General features: G+C 38.7%; 1 protein-coding gene across 2 annotated transcripts; it reads left to right on the top strand.

Annotated features, from left to right (window-relative positions):
• The first annotated feature begins 500 nt into the window (after positions 1-500).
• Positions 501-23,577, top strand: SPARC (secreted protein acidic and cysteine rich). 2 transcript variants are annotated; one of them, XM_018555591.1, is made up of 11 exons: positions 501-610; positions 13,815-13,822; positions 14,420-14,481; positions 14,585-14,638; positions 15,250-15,340; positions 16,181-16,302; positions 16,710-16,830; positions 19,043-19,176; positions 20,558-20,706; positions 21,390-21,538; positions 22,806-23,577. In XM_018555591.1, exons 3-11 carry the CDS (start codon positions 14,425-14,427, stop codon positions 22,832-22,834), a joined length of 906 nt encoding a protein of 301 aa, XP_018411093.1. In that variant the 5' UTR covers positions 501-610; positions 13,815-13,822; positions 14,420-14,424; the 3' UTR covers positions 22,835-23,577. The 2 variants fall into 2 exon arrangements, with proteins under 2 accessions (XP_018411093.1, XP_018411092.1); XM_018555590.1 differs by lacking the exon at positions 13,815-13,822 and having other exon boundaries at positions 14,412-14,481.
• The last annotated feature ends 43 nt before the right edge of the window (positions 23,578-23,620 follow it).

The following is a 23,620-nucleotide window of genomic DNA, read 5'->3' on the forward strand; positions in this document are numbered from 1 at the left end:
GGCTATAATTGCTGTATACTTTAACTGAACAGTCCAATCCCTTTTCTCTATAGAAAGAGGAATGGTTGCTACCAGCATGTGAGATGATCCTGGCATTAAAATACCCCCCAAATGTCAGTAGAGCTCACAATCACTCTGCCATTTCACCCCTTCACGCATTGCTTGACATTATTACGCTATATATCACCACTTCTATTAAATAGGCTCTTCTACAAAAAAATTCAAATACTTTCCCTGTTGCTATTTATTGTCTTTGCTTCTTACAAACTTTGCAGCAAACACTATTAAAGCAACATTGTTTAACCAGCAGACCAGGCAGCTTCTATGTATATCATCCATTTCCTCTCCTAAGTTTAGGAGTCTCTATGTTCTGGTCTGAAAACTTTGAGTATTTTTTTAATGTACTTTTGGCTGCATCCTTAGAATAGGCTTGTCAGGGGGCTGGATGAGTTAGCACAGCCTCCCCAGAAAAAGAAAAAAACAGGGAATGAGAAAGACAGACAGCTCAGTCCCACCCATCCTGCCTCTGCTCTGTGCTAAGTTATTGTGCACCCTTCAGATTTCTTCAGACCATCCCTGAGGCTGAAGCTCTCTCCTCTCTTGTCGCAAGGTATGGACTATCTCCTGAACAGACTTTATATACCTGTCTCCCCAGATAATGCAATTCCAATTAGAACTGCACCTTTTCACTCTGGAGACAAAGTATAAAAATGTTTCTCTGTAGGGCATAGATACATCTTTGGAAGCTTAACTATTACCAACCTGACAATAGTAGGTGTGGTGCCATAATTACTATAACTCTAGCCTATATATAGCATTGTTATTCTAGATTAATACATTGTTGTATCTATGCCTGTATTATTTTGATCCATTGCATTGTCTGCTATTGGCAGGCATAGTTTTACTATTGAGTGAAGGGACATTGGGCATTGAAAGGGGTTTCTTTTTTTTCACACTTTTAAAAATTCTAGACAAAAGGAATTATATTGCCTGCAACACTGGAGAGATGAAAAGAATGTGAAAAATCCACTTGAGAGAATATAAAAAAAGTGTGATACCGCCAGTAAGGGAAAAAGAGTGTACGTTTAGAATATCTATCTATCTATCTATCTATCTATCTATCTATCTATCTATCTATCTATCTATCTATCTATGGATAGATAGATATATCTATATCTATAGATATATATATGTACCAGCCAATAATCTTCAATATGCTTCAAAGCAAGTCAACTTGCCAACTGGGTTAGGTTACTAATTATTACTAATACTAATAACTATTATTAGTATATTATGATGATCATTATTGTTACCTATTTATTTATTTATTTACATTTGTATGTATTTATTGTTATTATCCCCTTTAGCCAGTAAGTGTAGTTCAATGTAATACTTTATTCCCTAAAGCTTCCAATATGTGCTATAACAACCTAACTCTAATAACACAACACCGATGATCATTTTCATTAGCACTATTTCAACTATTTTATTTCATTGTAAAGTTGCAACATTGTTTTGGAATTTGAAACATGTTTTGAAAAATACATGTTTAGAATTACTGGGAGTGTTACGAGTTAGTAAATATGGACAAAATAAGCCTCCCCGTGATTTTATTTTAAGTCTGTTATTCATTAACTGAAACTTTGGATCTCCCTGAGAAATCAAAGTGCCATAGGATGTTTTAGTTGATGTAAGCAATATAGAGAGGTCTGTTGTGGTATAACATAAGTGGGTGACATTATAGATGTTACAGTGGGATGAGGGCAGGCAGGAGTGCATTCTGTCACTGGAATGTTATTCAAGTATTTAAAGCATGTCCTTGGGGAGCAGGGACTGGAATATAGTCCAGTGATAACTAAGCAATTGAGTATAACAAAATTGCGTGGGGTGGTGTAGAAAAAGAGAGCAATGTGATAAGAGAGATGTTTATGTTATTTTAAAAACATAATGTCAAATATGATAAATGATAACATTTGAAATGTGTGTTAATGTTTTTTACTTAATTTAATTGGTGCAGTAGCTGCTAGCAGAAATTGCCAATAGTGCTCTAAGGGTACCAGAAGATGTCTACTGGAGATAGTAGAAGACTGCTGATGATGGACAGCAAGAGTAGCCATAAACCCTGCCTGTCACTGCGTGGCAGGTCACTATATAGAGATATAAAAAAGGGTTAACACAGCCATTGTTTGCTACATAGGCAGAAAAAGGGGGATGGGTGGGCTGAGAGAAAAGAAAGGAGGGGGGGGGGGGGGGAGGTTGGGGGGCACAGTGGGGTACGGGAAATATTGGGGGACAGATGTTGTGTGGGAGAGAATCAACTTTTCAAACTTGCTCTTAGTTAAGCTCCACCCTGCCTGGCTCCCCTCTCACATTACTCAGGCCCAGAGGAATGCTTGTTGCTTTGGTAACATAGTCAGGTCCTAAATGGTGTGACGGAGCACACTTATGTCAAATCTTTATTTTCTCCGCTGTCCACCTTCATCACACGTCACAAAGTTGTACAGCATGCAATCTTTGATGGCTACAGTCACCTAGACTAATAATGAACAATGTGCATCTAGTTCATCCTCTCGCTAAGTCCAGTGGTTTTGGTCTATAAAAAGAGTTGGACCAATTTAATTGCTTAAAATATTCCCATAAAATCCTTTCATAACAGTCAGTGCTTGAAATATCATTCAGTTATTGTGTAGATTTCACAATTATTACCCCTTCCACACTTAACCGCTTTCACCTTTTGTCTTTGCTGTCTATGCTCAGTCCAAACTGATGTCACTTTGCTCTGTTTACAGTTCATGGGATACAAAAGTTTTTTTGTCAAATCTATTTTAACTTAAAGTAACTCTGAACTTAAAAATACATTCAAGTAACTTTACTATTAACATAACTGTCCCTTATTTGTGCATCACTCAGCTGTAGATCCTCAAATCATCTCTGAATTGGTGCTGACACTGTCCTTCCTTCTGGAGGGTGGCTACTTTTGTTCTTCATGGTCCCTGTGTGTGTTGTAAAGTAGTCACTGCTCCAAGCTCGCTCACATTGTAGTCCATCACTGGAACGAGCTTGGGGCTGTGGCTACTTTACAACACACACAGGGACCATGAAGAACAAAAGTAGCCACCCTCCAGAAGGAAGAACAGTGTCAGCATGAATTCAGAGATGATTTGAGGATCTACAGCTGAGTGATGCACAAATAATGGACAGTAATATTACTAATTAAGGCACTTGATTGCATTTTTAAGATTTAACTCCTGAGCTTAGTGTCACTTTAATGTATAATTAGTCATATAAAATAAAATGTATTAAACACTGAAGACATTGTCTAATCTTTTACTATGACATGCCCTATTCCTTTTATTGAGTTGCCCACCTTTGACCCCTTTCCAAATGCCCTGAGTACAGTGTAATAAATATATAATATGTGCCCTTGCAAATAATTTATAAATCAGCAATACTACATGTTTTTATCATTCTCTGTATACATTTAAGTTGCTTTTGCAGCTGTTTCCTTGCATGTAGTGCCACTAAAATTTCATTTCAACTGTTCATCTTGTTTTTGCATGCAGTTCACTGTTTGCCTTACATTCCTCACATTTAAAACAAGCTTTAAAGCCCAATTGAACCCTCAGTTTAAATTGGCTTGATATATTTTAGGTGCATCAAAACAAAAAGACCTCAGTGTCTCACAGTTTGATTCTTCATAAAACAGCCACAGCCTGAGTAGAAATGCCCGTCCCCTTCCACCATGTATGGGGAAAGGAGTAGAACCCTTGCTCTCTGTGGGGAAGCAGTGATCCCTTTGCAGCTGTCGGAGACACCCTCTACTGAGTTGGTTCCAGAGCTCTCTAATCAGCAGAGAGCATGAGCTTTGCTGATTGCAGAACTATAGAAATGATTCAGCGGGGGACATGTCTGACCTCTACAGAGAGATTACTGCTTCCACACAGAGAGCACGGGTCCCACTATGCAGCATGCTGGCAGGACACAGACTTTTCTACTCTGGATGTGGCTGCTTTACAAAGAAAATGAACTACAAGACATTAAACACCTTTTGAATTGATGCACCCAGTATGCATTTAGCTAATTCAAACTGAGGGTTCAATTGTGCTTCAAGGCAGAGTTGTCAAACTATTTTGGGCCACAGGCTTGGTCAGTTTAAAAATATAACCAAAATGTGTTCTGAGCCTGTTCTACAGTACAGCTCATCATGTTTGGCCTGTGTTAGACACTTCAGCTTGTGTTAAGTATCCGGATGAAAATTTTGTGGCCTTTCAAACAGAATTAGTTGACTCAATCTTCGCAAGATCGAATGCTCTGATGAGTGATTTTTCAGAATATTGTATGAGTGTTTGAAATTCTGACCACGTGTTAAGCTTCCATCGCAGGAGCCACGTCAGGTGGGCGGAGCTGGGAATTCAGTTGCATGGATTTTGCAGATGTAGGTGGATGATGAAACATTGAGAGAAGCTTCAGCGGCGAGAGTAAATCTGTCACTCTTAAAGCAAGATAACAGTTTAACACAATAGGCTGAACAGTTACAAAACTTACTTTTTAACAACATTGCCATACAATATGAGTGGATTGATGCCACTTATTTTAATATCTGTCTATGTAGTGGAAAGCTGCTTATAATTGGGAGCTGTTGACTCCATTATACCTGAGTGCCACTGACAGTTATTAAAAATGGCTGCACCCAGAGTGAATTCTGTACTACTTGAAGCAATAAAGCTGGCTACAGTCTGATTAAAACTCTCCTTTAGATTTATATCTATTACACACTGGGGGGCTGCCTGATTGGATACAAATAAAATGGATTGTTAGATAGGCCCTGGCATTTCATAGTAAATCTACAGGAGGCTGTATGAAGATTGTACAATCAGACTGCAACGTGTGTGGCCAGTTTAATACAGCGTATGCTATGGCACACACTGGATGATTAGCTGTGGCCAGTTTGTATGCAGCCAGAACGGCTGGCCCTGGACCCAAACATTCTGTGTCCAGGGCTGGTTAGAGGACCTAATCGCATGTAAGCTCTGGTATGACTGGTTACGTGCAAACTGCGGTGGGGCCAGCCATTGATTTGTACAGGGTACAAATCTGGAAGCAGCTGTTCACACACAGAGAAGCTAATCGCCAATTTGAATGAGCCCTACTCCCATGGATAATACAGTAGGTGCAGGAGACAGAAGGTCAAAGTGCCAACTTCCTAGCTCCTATTTGCATAAGAGAGCAGCCCAGACCACGGTAGACAAAAAATAAAGTTATATATAGCCACCTAAAATGCAAACTATTGTGTCCAACTGGGAATTTATATTGGCTATTAGGATAGCTCATGGATCACTGCAATTTAAAATATCCCGAAGCTCTAAAATGATTTATCTACAGCGTCTTATCATCTACAGTCTTGCCCCTACTGATCCATAAAAACTGGATGAAGATGAAGATTCTGCCTTCATTTTGTAACCTGCATCAGAAAAATGTCATCTGGGATATGAAATGTTCCTGCAGACAATCCTCCAATCACTCTAAATCATATTTTATACCCCCCGACCCCCCGTGACATAATCCTAGCATAACACACTTCTGGATGGTTTTATAATCTAACTTTATATTTCAGTTTGCACAGATGTCCGCACACTTTCCCTGACATGATTCAGTTTATGACTTAGCTGGTCGATGACGTTAGCGCAATGATCCATATGTACACACAGCTCTGTTTCACAGGTGGATGTCTTTGGGCTGCAGACCAAGATAAATTTCCTTCTTCATCCTTACCTCATTCATGATGGACATGCAAGTGTAGTATACCTGTGGTTGTTGAGTAATTACCATGGCTCTTATACAACTTAGATCAGTGCTTTGGGGCTGGGCTAATTTACATTGATGGAAGAGAAGTATCTTTGTTGCCCATAACTACCCATCAGAGTTTAGTTATCCTTTTTCTACTGTAAGATGGAAGATAAAAGGTATCTCTTTGGCTGCAACTCAAAACATACACTGTTTAATTTTTTGCATTTTTATATTTTTTGTAATATATTTTATTTTTCATTTTAGTATCATCTCATTTTAATAGGTGTTGTTTTCCAAAGGAGACAACAGTACATTATAGCAGTACTACGTAAAAGAAGCAAGGGCACATTTTTTCCCTCAAAGAGCGATCCTACATGCTTGTAGCCATGAAACATTAGACAAGATCTTTTGTTGGTAATTGCTTTCCCTTGGCTGGGACCAAACAGCTGCAGTTCGCAAATTCATAGACAAGTTTAAAAAAAATTCCTTGCCTTACCTAGGATCTATATAAAGCATCTAACTGTTTTTCTGTTTGGCTAAAAGTAATACCAACTCCCATACAAACACCTCACCTGGGGACATTTTCTCTAAGCACAGATGATCATCTTCCAACCATGCCTTCTACCACCTGTTTCCAGCAGAGTAGATGGAGAGTAAAGGCAGGCAGTAAGTAGCTTTTGTGTTTTTTTAGGTTTTTATTACTGCCTGGGGCTCTGGAGATTTCCCTTCACAATGAGAATAGTTTAACCAGGCAAGAAGTAACTTGCCTTGATCCTACAGCCATGGTTTCCTCTGTTTTCATCCAGTGGTGCAAGTCTTCACTGCTCTGGCGACACCTGCATATTAATGTTCCATAGACACCTATAAGGACTGAGTCCTGAAATCGAAGTCCCATAGAAATCTATCAATATAAACCTGACAGGGGTTCTAATTCTTCCTCTCTTTAACCACAAAAAAAAAAGTTTGTCTAGAGTCAGCAAGTCAGAAGGGTACTGAATATTGGCCATTAAGCTTAAATCTTAACTAGATGTCCATAAGAAATAAGAATATGAGCTGTAACTCTGAACTGCCATTGCAAGTTAGATTCTTTTTTAAAGTGACTTTTTTTAATTAGAGTGGTGAACAACGTGATGTTTTATAGGCCTTCTAGCGTCAGAGATGTTGCCATGATATGTCAACAAGCATACCTGGGCACACCTCAAAAATGTCCTACACCTGGCATAACTAGGTAGCACTTGAGACAAGAATTCTACTTAGCATGATGATGACTTAATGGTTTAATAAGACTCTCAATGGAAATTAATGCTAAATATTAAAAAAAAAATGGGGCCACAGGGAACTTAATGCAGACCACTATTTGCATAGGTTGGTATTGATATCTATGAAGAGATATTTCTTTGGTAAAGTAGACTATAGCCAAATTAATTAATGACAAACAAGGATTACTTGACAGCTTCCATGGGACCTAGCATACCAAAAATTTATTTTAAAAACTACCTGTGCTATACACATCAACCAATAATTTTTTTACTATCATTTTGAGACCTACATAGAAAAAATAAATCTTATTAATCATTATATTCTTCATGTGACACAGGATCCAGGAATTTATAATGTCACCACTGCAAACAATTACTTGGAAGAAATAACACTTGAAGAACTTGAGAGCCATCTTTGTATCTGGGGCATTCCTGGCATTTTAACTAGTGTGGCAAAGAGCAGGGATAAGCAAACTTGAAATATCTACAATTTTATATGAATTTCTGAGACCATTTTAAAGGAAGTAGGAAAGTTCAATCTGTACCCTTCTGAGGAAGCTCATGTGTAGCAATGTTCATATTGGGTTAATTGGATCTTCTGGTCAATCTTCCATGATGAACCAGCCAATGTGTATTTCTCTGTACTGGAAGTTTACAAAGTGAAGTATTTCCAGACATAGATGAGGCTCAGGCATAAGTCTCTTTTCATAAACTTAGTTTACTCTTCTGAAATAAACTTGTTTTTTCCTTGCAATGAGATCATGTAGTTCTGAGGTTTGTTTGCTACAGGACACGGTTCCTCTTCACAGCCCTCCAACCAAAACACACCAGGGTCTTTACTTCTGTGTCTATGGGTTTAGCAGTTAAGAACCATCTGTTGCTTTGCTGGGGGCAGTTGGGAATTAGCAGTCCAATCTGACGGCATTCACAGATGAAACATTATAGTATACATTAAAGGAAAGGTCATTTTATATAATGCTATACTGTAAGCATGGGTACATATACTTCTGGGCAAACAAACTTCACTCTGCCTCCCATTTAAAAAAAAAAAACGTGGGTTTCTTGCTTTTCTCTGGCTTCAATAATTCACTGACTTGGAACAAGCATTTAGCAACTGAAGTCAAAATAAATTCAGGATTTTGGATTACCATACATGACCAGTTTAAATCAATTCTATTTTGTTAGTGGGAATTAGGTGTTTTTGACTTTGCCTGCTTAACCCGATTACATTTTTTATTTTATTCTTGAATACTTTGTTTATTACTAAAGAGTTTTCAGTCATTTTACTCCTAAAATTACTCTTAAACCTTCACTCTGCCCATTTAGGTTAAAATAATAAGTTCATTTAATGCCTCCCTCCCCTGCTGCAAATACTTGCATTTTCTTCCCTAACCAGCCACACTATTCTGCTGTCAGGAGCGTAGATAAACGCCCTATGTAAGCACCAATTGGAGAAGAGATGGGAGGATTCCCCCTGCTCTCATGTGACAGCATTGGGCCAATCATCAAACAACAGTGCTGTCACAGAGTGACTCCCATGCTGCTGTTTACCCAGAAGTTTTGCATATTTTATTTGCTCTGCAGCTGAATGGAGGAGCAGGGATAGTAGAGCAATTGCTACAGGAAAAGGGGTGATTAGAGCAAACCTGTTCCCTTGCTCTAGTCCAGAAAAACACAAGTTTAGTTGAAGTTTTCAGGGAACGTGTAGACCTGACCACATTGTCATGCCTTCTGACTCAACTATGACCCATATATTGCAATGCCTTTGGCCTACTGTATATAGACAAACATTTAATTGGTCATCATTCCTCCTGCTTATTTGGGCATTTTTGCTGGTTGTACTGTATATATGGCACTGCATGATCTTGAGTGATTATATTGTATCAGAATTAGTGCATTTGATAGTGATTACAACTGAGTGTAAAAGTCAGTAAAATCGCAGTTTTCCTATGAGATTGGCAAATCTGAATGCCAAAAAAGATTCTAGTATGTTTAGCCAAAAAGTTTTAATTTTTTTTTTTGGAATGGATTTCAGATGGAGTAGAAAAGGATTACAACTCCTATAAGATTTGTACTGCTACATGGGGCCCCATTACAGAGCCAGGCAGGAAGTGAGGAAAACAGGGACACATAAATAAAAATGTAACAGTGGTTCTAGTCTTTACCTACTCTACTAAAGGAAAACATTTTTATATCTGTCTGTGTTGCTCTTGGGGAGTCCCCTTCCTATCTGGTAAAACATTATCAGCAGGAGGGGAAGTGAGGGTGATTTTCTATCAGAGATCCAGATAGAAGCAAAAACCTGGCCGGGTTTTTTACTCTTCTCCATTTTAACTGGACATACACTTTAAAGGAAACCTGCACTCAACCAAATATGGAGGCTTTCATTGTTGACTGGCTGTCCCTAGCCTCAACTCCTTGAGTTACTGGAACAAGCATACATCTTGGTACCGCAGAGAAATGCCTGTACTGCTGATCTGCATAATTGTTACAAGACAGTGAGAAAATGTTGAAGCCCTTGGGTTTCCATGACTACCTGATACCTTGCATTTTCAAAATCAATGTCCAGCAATGGCAGCCCACATGGGTTCTCAGGAGCCTGTGCGGATGGGCTTTGGGCTTGTGTGGATGGCATCAGTTTACATCACTTGAGACACTTCTGAGATCATTCAGAATTCATTTAGAAGTGCATTCAGCCTGCAGTTAACCTCAGTCTGACCTGTATTTGACCTGCTTCAAGTGGACCTGAAGTGCAAGCTCATCCACATAGGCCCTTATAGACATTTCATGCTAACAATTTGGCCATGTCAACCAGTGTCCATTAGATAACCACAACCCCCATATTGTTAGGTCTGTTGCCTTTGTGACCAACCTTATATAGGTAACATTTTATACATTTGTTTGAATAATGATACAAAACAACTTACATTGTGTCAATAAAAGTTTGGAAGAGGCCTTGCTGCTCTTTTGTTTATCTCAAGATGGCCAAAGTTTTAATGGACTTCATGTTTCAAATTTGTGTTGCCAATTAAAGCATTGCTTCTAGCTGTACCCTTTTTGGAACCTTATCGCTCTGTCCCTTCTTCCTCATTTGCCCCTCTTTTTGGTCCGATGTATGGACATCTATATAAATGTATTTTTTAAGCTCCAAAAGTATTATACCACTCAAACCTTTCATCCAATCTCTAGATAATTGCAGTTTTTTTTTAAAATCAGTATAATGGTCAAAAACTTTATTATTGACCACATAACTAGGGGTTTATCCTTTGATGCATAATTTGTGTTGAAAGGTATCTCTCTTTCTCATCTCCCAAAGTTGGGAAATATTCTAGTCGCCATGTTTCTAGCTCTGATTGTCCTGTGCACTATGGGGGTTTTCTTTTGACACTTCACCACCTGTGGTCCACTACAAGCAGTTGTGACATTCTGCAGAGTGTTAGAATTCTGTATGGAAGGGGGGAAGACACGTAGGGCAGTTACAGTATATGTCCAGCCAAAACATTTTTCTTCTTCTTAGAATGAAATGAGAAGGGCTGGACCCCTTCCAGGTTTTTTTCTGGTATGCATTATAGAGATTTCCCCTCACTTCCTGTTCTGCTGACAGAGTTTTACCAGACATGAAGTGAGAAGAACTCCCCAACAACAACACAGAGAGAAAGAAAAATGCATTCCTTTAGTAGCGTAGGGGAAGCTGAAACCCTTGTCAGATTTTCACTAATTTGCTGTTTGGTGAAACCGTGTCAGTGGGACAAAAATTGAGGAGAAATCTCTCCAAGTCCTTATACACACAGCAATGAAAATACATAAGTCCAGGTGCATTTGGAACTAATTTCTAAACGTACCTGGAAACACATAATGCTTTGCTATGGCTGAATGCACACTAGACATTTAGCAGTATCTAGCTGCAGTCTGTCTAGCTGCATTTACACAGAGAAGAATTTGCTGCGTCCAGAGACTGTTTTGCCTTGTTTTACGCAGTTAAACTGGCTTAAACGCATGTAAACGCATCTCAACGGAATTAAACACAAGAACATATTTCCCAGATTATATCTCCTGTGTTTAACTCAGGCGGCCTGTGTGCATGTGGCCTAATGCAGCGCTGACTAGCAGCAAAAACCCAACCGGACTTATAATCATTATCCACTTAATTGAAACAGGAAGAAAAGTTTTTGGCTTGGTATACACTTTACATTCTTAAATGTGCCTTTGGGATAACCTTGAAGAGGTGAGATTAAAAGAAAGACCTTTCCACAAGCTTCTCAAAAATATTGGGGACTCCACAGTCATCTCCAGCTTGCTGCTGTTGATCTTGGTCAGGGAAAGTGTTTTCATGCTCTGATCTGAATTGCGATTTAATAACCGTGTTTATCTTCTAGCTGTGGACATAAGGAATGCACTCCCAGCATTAATGTACTGTGTGCCAGGAAGTATCTAAATAAAACAGGGTGCCCCCAGCCTGTGCGTACTGGGGAAGGGGCACAGAGTGCTGCCAACAGTGGCAGTAATTTTCCACCCAGACACTCATCAAAGTTTCAAAAAGCTGAAGTGACCTCAGTGTGAGAGACAGAGCACAGAGGGGCTGGCACGGCCAGAGAAAATAGGATGAAAGGAAGTTTGCTGGCTGTACAAGCCCGACCACTTTACATGGAGTATTGGGCAGCTGACAAAGAAAAACAGTGACTGGAAAGACAATTAAGGGTACAGGTGTAGCCCAATCCTAGGCTACCTATGGAGAATAAAGTCTTATTAAATACAATGCTTTATTTGCTGTAGGAGTTTATTAAATACAAAAGTTATATTGTAACATTACTTTATAATTTTTCAGTATACTTTGGTGTACATGTCCGTTTTTGTTAACCTTCAATTAATTCTGGCTTTTGTAAATGGATTATTTTTGGTCTTCTCATAAGAATTTAAATAACTCAAAACTACTATTTTACTATCTCTGAGCAATAACCGTCCATTGGCTTACTAAATCTGCCCTACATTGCAGTAATAAGATTTTCTAGCTGTAGTACTCCATCCCCTCTCACAAGGCCACCTTAAAAATGTCACTCTTCCACCTGCTTGAAATTTCTCACCATTGTGAGAAATGTAGAGAGATGCGGGAAGCCAACATATGATACCATTTGCTAAAGACCACACTACAATGATATATTGGTTCTAGGTGGAGAAGGACTGTTAAGTGCCTTTTTTAAAATTTATGGAGGGTGGTGAGGAGTACCAACCCCTAGCAGATTTGTTATTGTTGTCTGAATCCCCATTATAGAGATGTACTCTCTTTTTTTTGTACCGGTGACCACTCCAGATTGTCATGTACCATTGTACCATGTACCATCCTTGGCAACTTTGATGTCTCTTATTTTGTAGTTTAGCCTGACTAGCAGCTATGAGTTTCGAAATTCTTAATTCTTATTAAATATATCTGATTATGTATTAGGATTTATAATATAGGTGTCACATTTGATTTTACATTCAATTATAAACATTACATATTATTTGGACGCTTTTTTAACTATTAGGCATTTCCTGGCTTTATCCCAGAGTTGAATGACAGGTTTAATAAAGTGAAGATAATTATCAGACTTTCACCACTTTAGTGTACTCTGGCCAATGAAAAATGATAGCTGTTGGTTACTACATTACACATTTATTCCTTTGCTTTAGGGCCTGTTCAGAACTTTGAGGTCTGTTGCGCCCGGAACACACTGCAAGGGATTGAAATACGGACATGTGATTTTTTTTAACACAGCATACCACAGTGCACAGCATGTCTATTGGCACCAACTGCATTTGTGTGTTGGGGTGTGATTTTCAATGGATGTCACAGCAATGCACCACACAATGTGCCATGCATTATTGTGTGTTGCGGTACTTGTTACTGCAGTTGTAGATACAGTTGTATCTGACTCTTTGCAATTCTATGGTCACATGACTGATATACTTGAGAGGTTTTTTTACACAGAGCTTCCTACGAGGTAGGTCGCCAGGTCTTTCCTCAACCCACCATTAACACTGGCTTGGGATTGGCATGCAGAATGTGGTATCCGATTTGTACACACTTACTAGGGCCAAATTACCTTAGAGAATGTGTTTTTTAATGTGGGAGAAAATTGGAAGAAACCCATATGAACACAGGAAAAACATGCAAACTCCATGCAAATAGCGTCCTGGCCAAGATTTGAACCAAGGACTCCATTGCTGCAAGAGATTATATCCCTTCCACACTAACATGCACTTGCATCTTGGAGCATTGTACACTCAAAGTAGATTAATTGCTGCTACATGGTACTCCGTGCTAACTGTGCAGCTTACTCCTTAAGGAGCTATTTGTTCCAGTTGTTTGTCAACCAACTGCTACTTCTATCGATAGATCACTAGAGATGTTAGTTGAGCAACTACGCTACTAAAAATCACCTGTAGCGCTAGCTAATGATATGGCTGCCAGATTGAAAGTAAAATAAACTTATAGTAGGAAAGTGAAGCTATTAAAATAAATTCATAGATACAGTATGTAAGTTAAGACTGAAATACATAGCTGTATCTGAGGGTGCTGTATAGTACAATCGCCTCATTGTGTGTGCTGCCCTTGAATGAGTTTAATCAGAAGGTATGATGGAAAACGAATACAGATAGCCTGCATTATATCAACATAAATAAAAATGGCAGAAAAGACTATGATATAATATAGGGGCAATTCTAAACTCATCTGATTCTTAGGCAATGGTCATGTCATTCGCCAACAGAGGATCTTGGGAAATTGACATGACGAGACTATCCTTACAAAGCTGGAAACAGTTGGCAATGCCTGATTGTCACCCTGTGGAGAGGGTAGTCTTAGATGGACTAGCAGATTTAGAGAAATTAAAGCCAAATTCCAGCTAACTCTTTTGATGCAGTTACAAAAACAGTTTTGTTTTTGCTTTTTGGATATAGGTTTTACATATATGGATAAAAACTGACCATTGTAAGCACCCCTATCAGTGTAAAATAGTTTGTCCCAACCCTCTATCTGCCACTTTTGCTGGACAGCTTGGTCTGTTAACGGAAGTTGAAAAATAAAAGATTTACTGGTCAGATCAGCAGGTAAAAATTAACATAAACAAAGGAAACAAATGCAGTCACCACTAAGAATTGGAAATCTGCAATGTACTACATTTTTGCTTTTAGGTTAAGATTTCTTTAAGATTATGGCACATTATACTTTTTGGGGGTTTTAATTGTCTCAGTACAGTACAAGCTAAAGCCAAACATACTAATATGTATGTTATGTGTCTATGATGACTGTTTAACTATACTGCATATATCACTGTGTCAGTTCTTACCGGACACTCTTAATTCATGAAATGTTTCTTTTGTCTTCAGGGCTGATAGCACAATGAGAGTCTGGATCTTCTTCGTCTTGTGCCTGGCTGGCAAAGCACTAGCTGCACCTGTAAGTGGTTACTATATAGTTATTATATAATGGTTACGGCACTGTAGTTATTAGAATTAGAATTTCTTTTTTAGTAACTAACCTATTTTTCTCTCTTACACAGCAACAGGATGCATTGCCAGAAGAGGAGGAGGTGATCGAAGATGTTGTGACTGAGGTAAAGCTACACATGCATCTGTGTTCAGCAATGCCAAGACAAATACTGAGAGAAAAGTTACAAATAGATCAGTCATACTCAGTGCCAGTTCCTAGTTTCTTTCTGGTTTTATGAGCCCCTGCACCATCCACTCTCCATATGAGAAATGGGGCCCATGTCTAGCTGCTTAAAACTGAACTCTAGGCAGATTTAAGACACACAGTAATACAGTTCTGAATTGTATCTGTGTACTGTCTATTTATCTGTTTGCCTGGAGTTCAGCATTAATGGCTGTTTTTAGGAGACAGATTTGAATACAGTGCATTCATTGGAGAAGCAGTAACAGATCTCAGAAGCAGACTCTCACAATGGTAGCATGGCACATTGGGTAGAATGGCACATTTGTGGAACATAGCAATGGCACATAGTATATCTTTGGTCTGCACAAGACATTGTCCAGAGACGTCCTTCACAAATCAAGAGATAGCATATAAAAAAACATGGAAACTGTTTTCAAAAGGAATCAAACTAAGGGTCCAAGTGCTTCAGGACAAGAATGCTCACCACTTGAAGAAGAAAATACCATGTGCAGAGTTTTCTTTTTTTTAACATCTACACTTTGCTGATTACAGGAGACAGTTGGAGCAAATCCTGTGCAGGTAGAGGTTGGTGAGTTTGATGAAGCAATTGCTGAAGATGATGAGGAGGAGACCACACCTGATAGTAAGTATTGTGTAAACTTTTAAAAAAAAGCATCCTTGACTGCCTGAGCTAATGATTCTTAATGATCAATGCACAATGAATGAATGTGTTTTTGAGTTATTACAATAAAGTTTTCAAAGGCATTAGATTATAGTCTCCAAGTCTGGCCATTTTTAGTCCATTGTCATTAGGGTACCACCAGATAGTCCAGCAAAACTGATCTTCAGGGATTATGTCATAGCACTTTGTCCTATTGATACTGATTACTCTTGGGCTCCACTGCCTAAATAGGATTGTGCTCAAACTCAGCAGATTCCTGTTCATGGGAGAAGCTGTGCCTGCAGACACCAAGAAATGATTGGATCGTGCGTGCATCTCCAACCATTCTCCAATTTCTATGGCCAAGTTTAGGCTAGGACTTTGAAAGTGCAGTTCCACTTGTTCCCTGGTATATATTCCATAATCATATATTGAAAATGCATTCCATAGAGGAGAAACAGGAAGTCCAGCTCAAAGCATTGCCTTCAGTTTCCAATCCAGGAAGTGAGGGTAAATCTCCTCCAAAAACTGGCCCCACATGACTGATTAGCCAATCTCATGTATGCAGTCATTAATGTAGCTATATAGTATGAATGTCTACCTGGCTGTTAATGAAATGGTTTTGTTTAGGTAGATTCTTATGCTACTTAGAATTTGAAACCACATTGTAACATGTGCAGTTAGCTCAACAGGGGCAAAAAAGCTGGAATACTATTTTCCCACTTTAGTCTCAACTAAAGAAAAATATATTTTGGATGAGTTCCTTTTATGTTTTATGATGAACTTTGCTGCTTTTTCATAAAAATTATATTTTTTTTACAGATCCATGCCTTGACCACCACTGCAAACACGGAAAGGTGTGCGAAGTCGATGAGACTAACAAACCAATGTGTGTGTGCCAAGATCCTTCTACCTGCCCCGAAAGCGTAGGAGAGTTTGAGAAGGTAAGAAAACAGGAATAAGAATACACTTTAGTGTGATGATTCCAATTTAAAATAAACTTGGACAATTTACTAGTGTACAAATCATGGCATATATTATACAATTGTAAAAGCAGACTACAACACCAGATGAGAACTAAGAAAAATCATGTTGTCATAAAACAACTAGCATATACCAATTGCTGCCACTTTCTAAATTTGGATCAATGTGCTAAAAATACAGAGTATAATAACTGTCACTTCCCCTAAGTGAATCCCATTGAAAAACCCCAATACCTATACAGCCAGTGAAGGTGGCATCATACTGTAAATTATTATAATGTTTAGTTAAATGGATCCCAGCTATGCTTATTGGTGTCTACTGAAATGGAGTCACTTACATAATTTTCTTTCTCCATTTTCTCCTGCAGGTCTGTGCTACTGACAACAAGACCTTCGACTCTTCATGCCACTTCTTTGCCACCAAGTGCACCTTGGAGGGTACAAAGAAGGGCCACAAACTGCACCTTGACTACATTGGGCCATGCAAATGTGAGTTGTTTATCAATATAATAACAACGTACTCTTCTAAGTCACATATATGTGAAAATAAACACAAATATATGTAAATATACAAAAAATGTGCATGCTGTTCCTTACAAATGAGAACAGTAATATGGCATATATAATTTCTGGTTTGTTTTTTAACATCCAGGTTTAAGGATTTCACCCTGATCCCTGTACTTGCATCATTGCCAAATCTGAAGTTCATAATCAGTTTTTTTTATATTTAGCTCTATCCAAAAATATCTGTAGATACAGTACATAACCACAAAGGTGATCAAACATTTTACCCTAAATTAAATGTGTTCAATGAGTAAAGGTACATTTTCCCTTTAAGAGTAAAAATATTATGCCAATGAAAGTTAGAATTCTTGCTTTTAGCACACAGTAACCTCATCATTAAAGTAATATGATTAATACTCCCATTTAGAGTTTGGGAATTGAGGCCCCTTACTGAAATTTTCCAGTGGTATGTTACAAAAGGGCCCTAGGGTGATTGAATTGTAAGTTACTGGTTCCATCAAGTGCAGGTCCCAAGAGGGAAGATGAGATCTCCAGCTGCTGGGAGTCAGCCGTCAGTTTCCTGCTGGCTCAGGCAACAAGCAGTGAGGCCGCCCTTAGGGACTAATTCCTACAATTCACAGATTTGTTTGGGCTTGCAGTGCTTTATGTAGAACATTCTGTCCAGTTTCTTTGGATCAGATGAATGTTTGTGCAAAACTTATTCTCTTTGTTAAAAAAAATGTTGTTACATATTTAACTGTATGTTTAGTACAGGTATCCATCAAATGCCCCCCTCCTCCCCCCCCGCTACCCCCTACATGTCATATTTACCTGTTTCCTGCCAACTACAAGGTCTTTACTGTGCATTGGTTTCCACCAAAATTCTCCCAGCCAGGTTAACTCATTCCTGTGAACACGTCATCTATTTTTGAATCAACTGATGGATGGCCATTTTGTGAATGAATGCAGATTCTACTGTGTACGCAGGGTGGTAAAGCCACTGGTGATATTTCTGAGGAGCAAGGGCAGGGGCAGGCTTGCTAGGGAACAAGAGGGCATTTGAAAGATAACTAATAAATAAAGGTACAGTTACCCTTTACCTTTCCTGACAAAAATATCCTACTATTCTATTGTATTCTACTACAAAATGGAGGTATTGAACAATATCACTTAGTGGATCACTTGGCATACAATCCAGCCAGCTTTAGGACCTTTGCTGTTAAGGCATCACTTCTAAGACGAGAAGCTGGTCATATTCCTTAAAGACTATGTTTACTAAACATTTTCTGTTATTTTAATTTGGGAACGCTGGGAGAACCACCCTTGCATAATAATTTAACCTAAGAATAAAGGTGGCATGTTCTCTGTTCCAACCTCTGTTGACCTGCCACAGTTATATTGAGAGGATCTTATTCTGGCTAACTAATTCATTTATTTAATTTTGCATATGCAAGCAATTTTGTTGTATATCTACAGTGAGACATAACATTTTTTGTTGAAACCCTCATGACACAATAAGCCAATGGCTGACTCATCCTACCAAAATACCACATGAGACATATAATAAGTTTTGATTGGGCCCATTAAAACAACCCGCTGTAGAACTCATCTAGGTTTCTCACAGCAGCTAAGAAGGTGGGATCCTGAGTATCGATATCTTGCTACAGGGTGAGATTCTTTCCTAATGACTGTGGTATGTCAACTGTTCCTGTCATCATAAGTGAGAAATACAATCAATGAAGCATTCCAAACCACTAAGGGAGGAATTAGATCAGGGGAGGAAACAAAAGCTCCATTTTGACTGAAATTCTTCTTCTGTAAGTATTCAGATAACAACGGGCTGAATAATAGGCGTCGCTACCCTAATAAAGAGTCTTCTGTTCATTCTGAGAGCTTCAGTCTGTAAGTCAAGAACTGGCCTAATAAAAACCTCCTTTTAGGGAATATTGGAGGATGTAAGCAATGCCAACGGGATTTCAGCAAAAAGTATTGCTTAATTCCCTGTAGTGATGACATTGCTTGACATCTTTTTGTGTAAAAAGGTTGTAGCTGGGCTGTGAACCAGCTGTACAGACATGGTTACTCATAATGCCATCATTTGGGCTATGTTAACAACACAAATAAAGATTGTTCACGTGGCTGAGTTCTTTACTTACCCATTTTGCAATTATAACCTTTCTCTACTGTGGTTTTTCAGACATCCCTGCCTGCATGGACTCTGAGCTAAGCGAATTCCCTCTGCGTATGCGCGACTGGCTGAAGAACGTCCTGGTCAGCCTGTATCAGCGTGATGAGAACAACAATTTACTCAACGAGAAGAAGAAGCTTAGGGTAAGGAATGTTACACGAAGGCAACCAAATATTGTCTTGAAGTACATCTGTCATGTAATTGTTGTCCTCCTGTAAATGCTAGTTGCGTGGCTGCTAAGCTAGCCCACATTTGGCCTTCAAAATATTGAAGGTGTAGGATGTATTACAGTGTACATTGGTCTTATATACTACAATATTCCAATCTTTTTATAATGTATCATGGCTTGCCAGAATGTATGGTAGGATAATCTAGTATTCTAGACCAATGACCATGCTACAAGAGCAACATATTGCAGCACACATGATGTAAAGAAGAACAAAGGGATCTTGAAGGGTAAGGTTATCTTCTCTGCATTAGCAAAGGATCCAGCAATACAGCATATGTGAACATAATAGGAAAACTAATAAAAGGACCTTGGGAAGAACATTACAGGAAATGTATCCAGAACATTGCAGGAGTCAATATACCACAGGCTGATCGTTCTTCCTTCAGTTCCGAGTATGGGGTATTAGTTGTGGTGCAGTGTATATAATACAAGGATTAACTGGAGGTTTTCTGCTATATTCCAGACATTTATTTGGACTGGACTAATTCCAAAACCACAAGTTTAATTTTGTGTTCTGTGTTGTTTACTTCTCCCATATAAACCCCCCAAAATGCCTCGCCCTTTCTTTTTTATGAAGCTGATCACTTTGTTTTATTAGTTTGATAAAATATGACATTTTACATGTAGCTAAAATTTTATGGAATTTTGAATTCCAATTTTATGGAAAATTTTATGGAACAAATCTTTAATATAAAATCCAGTGGTGTTGACAATGATTACTCTGCAGAATTTGCCATTTCCAGTGTGGTTCATCCTTTGTTAAATTATATATTACAATATGTTTACTCATACCATAAAGCAACATATCGCTGTTACTGTTACAGTACAAAGGTCACCGCTGAACAGTGGCTGCAAATATCACTGGTTCTTTGACAGTTGGTATTGCCAAATTTCTGGTTCCTAGAATAATAATAGACTCCATCTGTATAGGCACTGGTGCAGGCCACAAAAGGCTGCATTCTTTGTATAAACAGAAACACAGTAAAGCAAAATTGTGGCCATAAAGATGGCACCTCAAGTGTCTGAGCATTTTATTTTTTTTGTAGAGCACAAAGTAAAGGGTGTTTATGCAACATATTGTATATCAGCTAGAGTGTCAGCTAGACAGTATAAATGTCTGGAACGCAGAATCACTTTAGGGAATTGGCAAAATTATATTTAAGATCTCATGGTTTAACATTTGAAGACCTTACACATAAAAGCCTGTGAACCTTAATATTGAAGATGACAATTGTTTGTTAGATGTGTTATTACCTGTAGTAATAGCTTTGAAATAATATGATCCTATATAATAGATAAAGAAAATCCATGAAAACGAGAAGCGTCTGGAGGCTGGAGAGCACCCTATGGAGCTGCTCGCTCGTGACTTTGAGAAGAACTACAACATGTACATCTTCCCAGTTCACTGGCAATTTGGACAGCTGGACCAGCACCCTATTGATGGGTATGTAAAACATTAATTACAGACAAGGTAGCTTATAAGGAGCAATGTTATATTACATTTTTTTCTGTTTAGTGTGTTAATATGTGTGTTTTTTGGAACACAAGCTGGAACTTGTTTTTCTACATTATGTCAGTAGGAAGAACATTTTCCGCACCATACCAGATTGTATATCGCTGGGTAATTGGTACCTCTGTACCTGCCATGGGTTAAATGGTTGAATGGTTATAACTTCACAGGAAGGAGCAGGACTTAATTCTGTTACAACATGGGCACATTCCAGAAGTGCCACTTGACATTCAGACTTGCTTAAAAGCCAAACACATCTTAACCATGTTTTGTGCAATGCAGGTGTGTTGGCAAGATAAATTTGGATGCCCTTAAAAATAAATGACACTGCCTCATCCCATTGTACTTAAAATGTGTTATTGTGTGTTGTGGTAATAAGCATGTTATAATAATGTTACTAAACCATAACAATGTGAATAGGATTTATAAAACATTTATAAAAGCTGGGCTGGATTCTAAAAGCCTACCAGCTTCTAGATTTTTTTAACCAGAAAAGCAAAGCTGAGTAGGTAATGTAAACAAAGGATGGGTAACATTTTAGAAAAGGGACAAGTACAATAAGAAGGACCCAGACACGTGTATTTTCATACATACTTCTGTACTATATATACTTACAGATACCTCTCCCACACTGAGCTGTCTCCTCTTCGTGCCCCCCTCATCCCCATGGAGCACTGCACCACCCGTTTCTTCGAGGAGTGTGACCTTGACAACGACAAATACATTGCATTGGATGAATGGGCTAAGTGCTTTGGAATCAAGGACGGTGCGTATTGTTACATCTGATATCTATTTATAGAAGTGACTCCTTCTACCCAAATGACATGCAGGAAAGTTCTAGTTTCAAGGATGACAACATCCTTGCCTCATTACCAGACCACTTGGTGCCTCCTTCTCTGTGGGGGAGGTGCACTAGTTCATGATCTGTACCAAAACCTTGTTAATGTGTAAATATGCGGGTCCAGCCACATTGATGAGAGTAAAAATAAGACCTTAGGTTCACAATAGTATGGAAGATCATGATAATACATTATGTTCATGATCAGCCTTGGAGGACTGGCTACTCTAGAACTTCTAAGCAGTTAGGATGGACCATGAATGTCATCTATGCCATGTTGTATGCCGACTCCAACCACTTCAGTTTTGATCCCTAGAAGGATGAAGGTTATTCCATCACACTTAAGATGTCACCACTTGGCATCCTTTGCTGGCCTCCTGGTTCCATCTGTTCACCTTTTGGCTTCCTAGTATTCACCACCTGACCCGACACTCTAGATTTTCCCCTCCCTCTTCCATTGTTTATACAGGCCAGTTACAGTAATGAAAAAGATATATCAGTGCGTCAAACAGTCACTTTACAATGCAGTATTGCCTAAGTATTTGCTGGAGGAGGCCCTCTATTACCGTAATGTATTCCCGCAACAGCCCTCACTTGTGGATTAGATAAAAATGCAGTTTAATAATACTGTATACATGTAGTCTACAGCATTTTCAAAGGGATTTGTCTCTGTGGTTAAAACACATAAAATATTCTCATGTATTATCAGTAGTAGCCAATTAGTATCTAGAAGTAATTTTACTACTTAAAGGAGAACTATGGGGTTGAGGCTTTTCCCCATAGTTCTCCTTAGGGTAACGGGAGGACACAAACTAGCATCCTCCCGTCACCCTAACCTCAGTATACCGCGAGCTGTATACTGAGACGCCACAGTATACCGCGAGCCACTGCTAAATACTAAATCGTTTAATGTGATCTTTTAACATACTCAAATGTATCAGCAAGCAATAATGAACAGTTTTTATACAACCATTGTGGATACCGATTGGGACAATGGTGGAGTCTAAGAAAGGAAACCTTTTCTAGCTTGCTTTGTTTATTGTATCTAGTTGTTGTCAAGGTTTAAAGTATGGGGCTGGGCTTCAGAGAGAAGTGTGGTTTGACTTTAATGTTGACTATTAATGTTTTACTGTAATGTTTATAAGCTGTAAGACTATATTAGAAAAACTAAAATATATCTCTTCTCTTATTGCAGAGGACGTGGATCAAGACATGATCGTCTAAGCCACACAAGTTACTTTTTTTTTGTCTCATCCGAATTTATTTGTGTAATATTTTATTTTGTATCTCCTCTTTCACACTCTATTTTGTAATATTTGTCTCTCGGGGTTGGGCGGCAAAAAAGACAAAAAAAATGGTGCTAACTTAGAACAGATTCTATTAACGGTGCTAAAGGCCTTTGGAGCACAACGCATTAGCATTTGGAGGAGATGACAGCGTGTCACCACTAGCTCAAAAATTAATTGTTCAACCAGTTCAAATTTCTCTCTCTTCCTCTCTGCTTTCTTCATCACTTCAATTCCTGACTTTCATTTTTTTTACTCTTCCTGAACAAAGATTGAATTGAACGGCTTTCAACGCCGACTTTAAAAAGAAAGCAAAGACTTTTCTGTTCCCGTGTTGCTTACCTTTTTTTTGTTCTATTTCAAGGTTACACATTTAAAGATAAGGGAGCCTTAAAGCTGGTCTTTAACCCCTTCCCTGCTGGAGTAGACCCCCAATTATTGCAGAGACTCTCTAGCAATGAAGGGGTTAACCCCTGATTCGTACCCCCGGGTCAGGCAGGTGGCGGGATCTGACATATGACAGGAGCTTCTTTATCCTTTGACATAGGGAAGTTTCCTTTTAAGCCATGCACACGGCTGGGTTATCTGGAATGTCAATTTCAACTTTTTCAGACAAATTGGCGTTAATTCACCAGAACTGAGGCACAAGACTCCTTAAAGAATAAAAGATTAAAAAATCTCTCTCCTTTTTTTCCTTTCAGTTTCCTGTGGCTGCGCTGTGTCT

Source organism: Nanorana parkeri, unplaced genomic scaffold (assembly GCF_000935625.1).
Source record: "Nanorana parkeri isolate BGI_ZX_2015 unplaced genomic scaffold, ASM93562v1 scaffold203, whole genome shotgun sequence".
Lineage (NCBI taxonomy): Eukaryota > Metazoa > Chordata > Amphibia > Anura > Dicroglossidae > Nanorana > Nanorana parkeri.